This window comes from Durio zibethinus, chromosome 13 (assembly GCF_047325235.1).
Source record: "Durio zibethinus cultivar Kanyao isolate XHJ-2024 chromosome 13, ASM4732523v1, whole genome shotgun sequence".
Classification (NCBI taxonomy): domain Eukaryota; kingdom Viridiplantae; phylum Streptophyta; class Magnoliopsida; order Malvales; family Malvaceae; genus Durio; species Durio zibethinus.
The window spans coordinates 19,717,954-19,727,670 of record NC_143174.1 but is presented as its reverse complement, the minus strand read 5'-3'; the positions used below and the strand labels follow the sequence as shown (position 1 = coordinate 19,727,670).

Sequence of the window (9,717 nt, the reverse complement as noted above, 5' to 3'; positions counted from 1 at the left end):
TTACATAATGTACATCCCCTGAATGAATTAAGGGAATGCATCATATTTGTCATTATTTAAAATGATAATAAATAAGTGAATGACAATGTCTATAAAAGATTTTTTTTTCATTCTTTTGAAGGAAATTCAGATTACTAAAGTGAAATAAACTTGAGAAAATGATTTGAAAAGGTCAAATAAGGTAACCCAATGATGAACACAGTGATGGATTGATCAATATAACATATGAGTTGAGACAAGATGAGGAAAATAATATGGATCAGTTGACAAAATTTGTTCTAAAATTATTAGTACTGAGAAGCTAAAAATGAATAGTAGAGTTTTAAGAACCCTGTTACCATATTTGAAATTTCATAGTAATGATTTAGTGATATCTACATTACATATGTGGTGTTTACATTGCATTTAAATCCTTAATAATTATATTTGTATCATTGTTGAGGTATGCATTTGCATCATATAGGGAATATGTGGATCATTGTATAACATATGCATTTGCATCATTTAGTGAGAATTTGAATTGTTGCATTTGCATCATTTAGAAGGTATTTGCATTATTATCATGACATTTGTCGCATACAAGATTTTTTACTTTACTAGGAGAAAATGTTCGACTTTTGAATTCCCGAATGAGGAAGATCTTTCATTATGAGATTTTTTGACAAATAAAACTTTTCAAACTTTTAAAGGTATAGAACTTTTGTTTAAAGGAGCTGTTTTTTTTTTTTTTTTTCAAAATACTTACAATTATAAGACCTTTGAGCATAATCACTAAAATTTTTCGAATGAGAATTTCTAAAATTTAAAATTTTGGATGCAAAGCTATAAAGTTTTTCAAAAAGAATCTTTTGATGTGAATCTCTAAAATTTTTTTGAATGAAAATCTTTGAATTCTAGATGTGAGCCTTAAAATTTTTTATGTAAATCCATAAAATTTTCAAAAATGAAACATTGAATTTTGGATATGAATCACTAATAAAAATCTTTTGAACGTGAATCCTTGAATCTAGGAATTTTGGTAATGACAAAGTTCCAATACTTGCAAATTTGAAGTTTTTACAAATTTTTCATTTTTGTGAAACTGAAATTCTTACGAATTTTAATTCTTATGAATATGAATTCTTATGAATTTTTCATTTTTGCGTAAAAATTTTTTCGAATCTGAAACCTTTGCAAATTTGAAACTTTTGCGAAACTTGGAACCTTACAAATCTAGAACCTCTGCGAAACTTGACACATTGTGAATCTAGAATCTTTGCAAAACTTGAAACTTTTGCAAATCTAGAACCTTTGTGAAACTTGAAATATTTGTGAAACTTGGAATTCTTGCAAACCTTTATGAATATTGCCTTTTTGTGAATTTTGAAATCTTTGCGAAACTTTGGGTCTTAGAATCTTTCAATTTTTGTTATGAAACCTTGTGAATCTTTGACTCAAACCCTTGAATCTTTAAATTGTGAATCTTTGGATTTGAAACACTTGTAAGGCAAATGCATCCAAAAAGAATTATTTCACCAATGCTAATGGAGTTTCAGTGGTTGATCAGCTATCTCTATAGAGATTCGCACTCAACCTCTAAGATATTCTACACTTTGATCTAAAAGTCTCAGGATTATATCTCATAAAAAGCACTTTACAAGTTTAGATTTAAGCTTTTACTTATATATCATAGCAAATTTTCATAATCTCCTGACATAGAATTGGGATTTTACATACTCCCCCATTAAAGATTAAAGTACCTGTCAAGCTAAATATAAAACATATAGATCTATCGAATCACACAAAACGTTAAGCAAACCCAATACAAAATTCATACAAATTACAAGATCACACCAGACGTTGAGATTCTAGATATAAATCGCATCATTTAGCATTTAGCTCCTGCATAATTTTAGAGACGGCTCCTACAATGTAACACTTAACTCATGTTCAACTAGTGATCACTCTGATAATATTTATGAAAACTCGTACCTAACCTGTAAGGTATTGTTCATTCTGATTCGAACGTTTCACAGTTTTGTTTCACAAAAAATACTTTACAAATTTAAATTTAAACTTTTACTTATATATCATAATAAATTTTTAAAATCTCTTGATATGATATTGAAATGTTATAATCCCTCAGTCACAATTATTTGGTGCAAAAGCAGCAAAGTTATTAAGAGCATAAGAAAACTCAATCGAGGGTAGTACACCTGGAGATATGGCTACTGCTTTAAAGGAGCAAGATGCATTAAAGTGGGTTGTGACGGTGAATTTAATTCCACAGATTATGATGATGAATTTCATATAGGGATAAGGTTATTTTGAAAGTGGTTTCTACAAAAGATTGGGTATTCACGGGATGACTTTAGTCAATTTTTCTCGGCGCTGTTCGGATTAAGTTGGTAGTACACCTGGAGATATGGCTACTGCTTTAAAGAAGCAAGATGCATTAAAGTGGGTTGTGATGGTGAATTTAATTCCGCAGATTATGATGATGAATTATATAGGGATAAGGTTATTTTGAAAATGGTTTCTACAAAATATTGGTTATTCACGGGATGACTTTAGTCAATTTTTCTCAGCGTCGTTCGGATTAAGTTGGTCACAGGATGACGCTAGCTCTAGGAATATTTCTATAAGAAATTTTGTAACCGACATTTACTGTAGGATCAGTTTCCTTAAAGGAAAGTTGTCTTATAATAATGGTACAATGATGAATAAAAAGTGAGAAAACTTCCTCATTTATTGCAATCTAGGACAGGGCAGGTATGCAAACATTTTTAGGGACCTCTGCAGATCTTTCTATCATCTCTAATGGGAAATAGCATAAGAGTACATTTTCAGTGACTGCTTATCAAAACAGAGAACTTTTTTTTTGCAATGAAGCTTTTCCAAACATTGTTTTGGAACACAAACTACAAGCGAGTTCAAGCTGATTGAATGCCTCAAACATGTATTGCCTAAAGGTTGTTCTTGAATGTGGAGTTGCACCATGCTTGGACATGAGCCAAGCATTCATATTGGCGTAAGAGTTTACTCTAAAAAAATATCTATTTTACAAGTTCTTTATAGTTTATAGCAATTTATGGCATGAAAAGAATCACTGATTCAGTGAGATATATTGATAGAGACCATTAAGTTAATTTTGAAAAGACCAGTGGGCTTTGGTCTTGGGAGGAACTTAAAAGAAAAGCAATCAGATAACCACAAAGCCAAATCTCTAAATATCTCTGCAGACAATCCTAGTTTAGAAGGTTTGCAAAACATGCAAAGTTGTGTTGAAATATATCAATTATTGATACAAAATATAGTGGATGTAACACCAGCAAAAGCTGATTCCAATTCAGCAGTTGTTGCCGTTGCTGCCTATCTTCTGTTCCCATTTCGAACCCCCATGCGAAGCAACATTGCCTTAGTTGCATGTAATTCTACGATAGCATCTTTGATTCTCATTCTACCACCTGGTACTTCTGCAGAGCATGCAACTCCAACTTTAGTGAAAAAAACCAAGCATTCCCATATCTCTCCTTCCGTTAGTTTCTGCCTATTTTCACCAATTTCTTCAATTTGGCAAAAATCGAGAACCTCCACCAACCTTTCTGGTAGTGCCATTTTACAGAAAGTATGAAGGCTTAAGCCATCACGAAACAAATCATCTGTCGGTCTCTTTCCGATGATCATCTCCAAGAGCAGAATCCTAGAGCTGTAAATGTCACCTTCTGGAGACACCGCCACAGCCATTCCATATTCTGCAATAATTTGTTTATAAGATGATATAGAAACTTTTTTAATACCAACCCTGTGTTTTCAGGCTTAATTAAGAGCTGAGACTGGAGACAATCAAGCGTAAAGTCAAAGAGAGAATTTGCAATATTTTTCAAACAATTTTTCCAGCTTAAGAAAAAGAGTTCCATCTGCATTTGCACATTGATTCGTTTGCAACTTTAAGAATGAATTTGCTAGTGAATGACATAAATATGTCAAGCTAGTTGCCAAGATTAAGATTCTACAGAATTTTCTAATAAAGCAATTCATTTAACTAAAAAAAGACAAGAAACATATGAATTTTACCTTGTTAGTATGCACATCTAATAAATTTTTAATTTCCTATAATCTGATATTTAAATTAGGAGATTTTAAGTTAGATGTTTAACATGATATTAAAACTAGAATTTTCTTCTGCTGCCATTTCTAAATCTGTCATGTAGTAGGTCTCTTTCATTTTCGCCAATGGAGTCTATTAAAGTAAGTTTTCCCATATCTAATAAATTTTCAATATCCTATAATCTTATTTTCAAGTTGTGCTCTTCTACTTTATTGCCAAGTGATAGTTGCACATAATGGGGTCTATTAAAGTGAGTTATTACATATTTAATAAATTTTTAAAATCTTATAGTCTTATATTCAGGTTGGGCTTTTTTACTTTATTGCCAATTAGTAATAAGTTGAATGTTTAATATGGTATCAGAGTCAAAATTTTTCTTCCATTACCCTTTTCTAATTTGTCACGTGTAAAGCTTCTTCCATCATCGCCTATAGAAACTTGTTAAAGTAAGTTATCTCACATTTACTAAATTTTTAATTTCTTATAACCTTATATTTTGGTTAGACCCCTCCACTTATCGCCAATTGATTTTATAGTTACACGTGATGGGGTCTGTTAAAGTGAGTTATCTCATATCTAATAAATTTTTAATATCTTGTAATTTTATATTCAGGTTAGATCCTTCACTTTATTGTCAATTGGTAGTAAGTTGGATGCTTAACATGACATCAGAGTCAAAATTTTTCTTTCATTGTTCTTTTCTAATTTGTTATGTGTAAGGCTTCTTCCACCATCACCTACACGTGATAAAGGCCTCTTAAAGTGGGTTATCCCACATTTAATAAATTTTTAATTTCTTATAACCTTATATTCAAGTTAAACCTCTTCACTTATCGTCAATCGATTTGAAGTTGGATGTTTAACATACTTAGAGAACATAACCTATTGTTCCCTTAATCATTGAGGTACTTGTTTGATCACTACACATATGTCTTGTGTCGCTAGACAGAAGCTTAGTTAATTCAAAATCACCAACATGTGCCACCATGTCATTCTCAAGAAAGGACGTTGGTAGGCTTTAGATCGCAATAAACAATGGGCGTCTCACAATCATGACAAAGGTAATCTATAGCAATGTCTAACCTTCGAACAAGTTTCAAATACCTTGACTCATGTTTTTCATGTAACCAGCTTTCTAAAGATTCCGATGTCGAACTTTTCTTAGAGCCTTACACTCTCAACCGTGAAACTCTTTGAAGGCCCATGGTTTTGAAGGTTGAGTACCTTCATTGCAACAATCTTTTCTTGCTGATGAAGAACTCCTTTATATAGAACGCCAAAACTTCCACTGCCAATCAAGTTGGAGGAAGCAAAACTTTGGGTCGCTTGAAGAAGCTCCTTGTATGACAGACGCAAGTAGGCATCACCAAACAAAGCTACGGGGATAAGTCCCCTTTTTGACTTCAGTTTCCAGGAAAGATAAACAAGAAGCAGAGTCAAAATAGAGCCAAGAAGAATGCTGAGGATAATAGCAATAATGACTTTGGTTGACAAAACCTTTCCCTTTTGTTTGGTTTCTCATCGATACATTTCGGAAGCTCTAACTCCGGAATTCCCCCACAAAGCTTTTCATTTCTGAAAAACGAAAATCCACTGGTATTTTTATAAACCCGTCCTTTTCGCACTTCACCTTCCAGTTGATTGAAAGAAACGTTTAAACTCACTAAAAATGGAAGTTCATGAAGTTCGGGTGGTATGGTGCCTGATAAAGTGTTACCAGAGAGATCTAAGCTTTCAAGAGATCTCAAAGAAGCAAAAGATTGAGGAATGTTACCTTCAAATGAATTAATCTGCATAAAGAGGATTCTTAGTCCTAAACTCTCACCAAGTGTCTTGGGAATTTCACCAAAGAAATTATTATTATCAACATATAACTCTACAAGATTCTTCAACTTACCCAAATCTGATGGAAGGAGATCGGTGAAAGAGTTGTGAGACAGATTAAGATAAAACAATTTTCAAAAGCACCAAATAGCTGATATGAAACACTGCCATTGAGTTTATTTTGGGAAAGGTCTAACGTTTGCAAATTTTTGCATTTCCTGAGTGATAATGGAATTGCTTCTTCAATTTTATTATGGGATAAATCAAGATTAGACAGTCGAGAGAGATTGCCAAAGGAGGATGGGATTTTACCAGTTACTTGATTGAAACCGAGATACAATGCTTCAAGATTTTGAAGATTTCTGATGGAAATAGGAATTTCACTAACAAGAAAATTTTCTGCCATGTCCACTACATCCTGGTTGACGAGATTGCCAATTCCTTCCGGAATACTTCCTATGATCTGATTCCCATCCATGTAAATCTCTTCAAGCCAGGTTGATAAATTAGCTATAGAGTTCGGAATCTCCTCACCAAATCTATTGCTTTGTATATCCAAAGCTTCCAATAGGCTGCAGTTGGTTAAAGACGAAAGAAAATCCAAAGTCTCCTGCTTTCCCACTTCCAAGGTGGTTATAATCAATGACTAACCATTGAATATCCTTAAGCTTCCCTATATTAGCAGGAACTGGTCCGCTGAAACCATGAGCGGAAATGTCAAATTGTTGCAGGCTAGAGATGTTGGACACAGATACTGGAATTGTTCCTGTCAATCGGTTTTTTCCGATATATATTACTTCAAGATTCGGGAACGCAACGTCCATTTCTGGTGGAAGCCTCCCAGATAATTGGTTCAGAGCTGCATCAATCATTATCACATACGAAAGATTGTAAATTGGAGGAATTGGACTAGACAGGTTATTGCTAGCTATAAAGTGGTAGCGCAAGTTTGATAATCTGTCAAGAGCATTTTGTATATTTCCCACCAAATTATTGCCTGATAGAGAGAGGATATACAAGGCTGAAAGGTTTCCCGGAGAAGATGGAATACCCCCAATCAAATCATTGGCAGGAATATGATGTCTAATGAGATTCTTCAAATTCCCTAAGAAGAAAGGAATTTCTCCAGTAAGATTATTTTTACTTAAAGCAAGAATTTTGAGATTTGAGCAATTGCTAAGCTCCACTGGCATTTTGCCCTGGAGTTGATTACCCTCTAGATTTAGAGAACGAAGCCGCCTCAAGTGACTAAGTTCCTTGGGAATGCTTCCTTGTAACCCGTTATTAGAGAAGTTGACTCTTCTAAGGAAGGTTAAATTTCCAATTGAATGAGATATGGAGCCAAGTAAGTTCAAGCTACTCACGTTCAAAATGGTCACTCTCTAGTGCCGGCGACCACATCGAACGCCTCCCCACTCACAAAAATGGAGAGAAGTATTCCATGAACTTAGAGCTCCAGAAGAACTACCCACGAGCTGTTTCTTCAAAGCAAGCAAAGCTAGTCTGTCAGTTTCATTATTCCCCAAGGCCAAGACAGGTTTGGAGGATTTTGATAGCAGAGTGATCGGTGTAACGATGCACAGCAGAAGCTTTGCCTGCATCATCCATTGGTTTTTCAAGCAGGATGTATCCATTACCAAAGGAAGAAATCAAGAAAAGGGATGTCAAGGGAAATAGACAGTAATGAATAACAAACTGTTTTGGTAGCATGCAGAACCAAATCAATCACGAAAATAGAAATGAAATAGGAAAGGTGGATGATAAAAGCTATCAAAAGTGAACCCACTACTTCAAAGATTACATAAATCCTTGAACCATTCTCCACTCTAAAGGCAGGGGCAAAATTTTTTTTTTTTATAACATTGAAATAAAATAATTCATTTCATTGAAAACAATATTTGATCTCTTTTTCTAATAAAACTATTATTTGACCCTACTTTTCTCATATTTCTAGTTTCGCATTGGTCTAAAAGGACGGGTACTCGCTAAAAAAACACGCCCACCTTAACATTCCAAGAAACATCATCCCCATTCATTCTTTTTCTTTTTTTTTTCAGGTAAGAATAAATAAATAATAGTTAATTATACTTTTTATATCTAAATTTTTTTAAAAAATTTATAAATTGATATGTAAAAAATAAAATTACAATTTACATTCTAAATTTTTATTATTTTAATTCAAATTCTAATATTATTAATTTAACTTGCTATATTGTGTTTAACTATTATAATTTTGTTATATACATGTTATTTGTTGAATAAAAATATTAAATATTTTGTAACAATTTCATGTGGATATCACATGACAAATAATAATTGATTGATTTCCTAAATAATTTTTACTTTCAGATAAAAAAATATATATTTAGATCTTTTTTATTGAAAAAATGTTTATAATATATGTGATGAATATATAATTTAATAATATTTGTCAAATATCATATATATATATATATATATATGTTGATATAGATAACGAGATTAGAATTAGATCAATATTATACATAATTTGAAAATTTAAGATGTAAATTATACATTTGATGAAAGTTTAATATGTAAATTGTACATTTTATTTCTTTAGTTATCAATTTATGCAATTTTTTCAAAATTCAAATACTAAAATTGTGATTAACTTAAAAAATAATATATATAGTGATAGATCTTGATGTTTGATTTTAAGGGGATTAATTAAAAGTTTAAAATTATATATATTTTTCATTTTAGTTATACTATGATACATTTTATTAACATAAAACATATATGAAATAATATACTAAAAAAATAACAAATTTATAAAATCTTAAATTTTATTAATTCAAAATAAAAGTATAAGAAAATAAAATATAACAAATAAATAATTTTATTTAAAATTATGAGCAATGTTATTTTTTAAAAAAATAAAATCTTCAACAATTAAATTTAAATTAAATCTTTTTTTCTACATTGAAAACTAAGTTATATATATATATAACCCATCTTCCATGTTATTTCGTAGTTTTATTTTGATAATTTTCATTGTTGAAAATATTCATTCAACTTGCTAGTTATTATAAATACTGAAAAAAATTAAAATAAATTTGATCAATCTATTAATGAAATAATATTTTTTTATTTTTTAATTTCAATCAAAATAAGATACAATAGTGATAAAGAAGATAAATTTTAATGTCTTACATCATTACACATGTCACGCTTAAATTTTTCAATTGAAATTTTAAATTTAATTTATCTTATTTAGTAGAAGCTAGAATTTAAAAAACTAAATTAAATTTTTTCAAATTCACATAAATTATGACTTAATATTTATTACAAATTAATAGATTTTAAATATTTGTCAATAGTAATTAATAGATAAAATAAATAGATAGATATCAATTTAATTTTTTTAATTTAAAAATTATAAATTAAAAAAAGTTCTAATTTAAATTTATGTAATGTAAATATACATATTTATATATAAATAAAAAGGAATTTTCAAAAATTTTGGAAAAGTCAGGCCCCTAGCCATGCTTACCATCTATGCTTCCAAAACATTCCGTTTTATAAGTGTTTTTTATTTTTAATTTTTAATTTTTAATTTTTTTTAACTTCACATTATTTTGCTTTTTAATTTTTTTTACTACAAAAAATAAAAAACACCAATCAAATGAAACCTAATTAATTTTGTTTATCAAAGCCTAATTAATTGCAATTACATAAATCTAGACTGCTTTTAATATTAACAGTAGTTCACACTGATCACTTTCATAGCCAAGCTTCTATTGACTTAAAAGAATCGTGGCTAAAACAGTCGTCAAGAAAAA

At 30.6% G+C, this 9,717-nt stretch overlaps 2 protein-coding genes across 2 annotated transcripts; both read right to left on the bottom strand.

Annotated features, from left to right (window-relative positions):
* Positions 1-3,351: 3,351 nt before the first annotated feature.
* Positions 3,352-3,726, bottom strand: LOC149515396 (receptor kinase-like protein Xa21). The gene has a single exon (XM_089742429.1). The coding sequence runs from the start codon at positions 3,724-3,726 to the stop codon at positions 3,352-3,354; it is 375 nt and encodes a 124-aa protein (XP_089598555.1).
* Positions 3,727-5,251: 1,525 nt separating this feature from the next.
* On the bottom strand, positions 5,252-7,548 carry LOC111302536 (uncharacterized). Its single transcript, XM_089742428.1, has 5 exons — positions 7,304-7,548; positions 6,566-7,216; positions 5,988-6,486; positions 5,636-5,880; positions 5,252-5,549 (listed from the first exon to the last, which is right to left on the bottom strand). Exons 1-5 carry the CDS (start codon positions 7,546-7,548, stop codon positions 5,252-5,254), a joined length of 1,938 nt encoding a protein of 645 aa, XP_089598554.1.
* Positions 7,549-9,717: the final 2,169 nt, after the last annotated feature.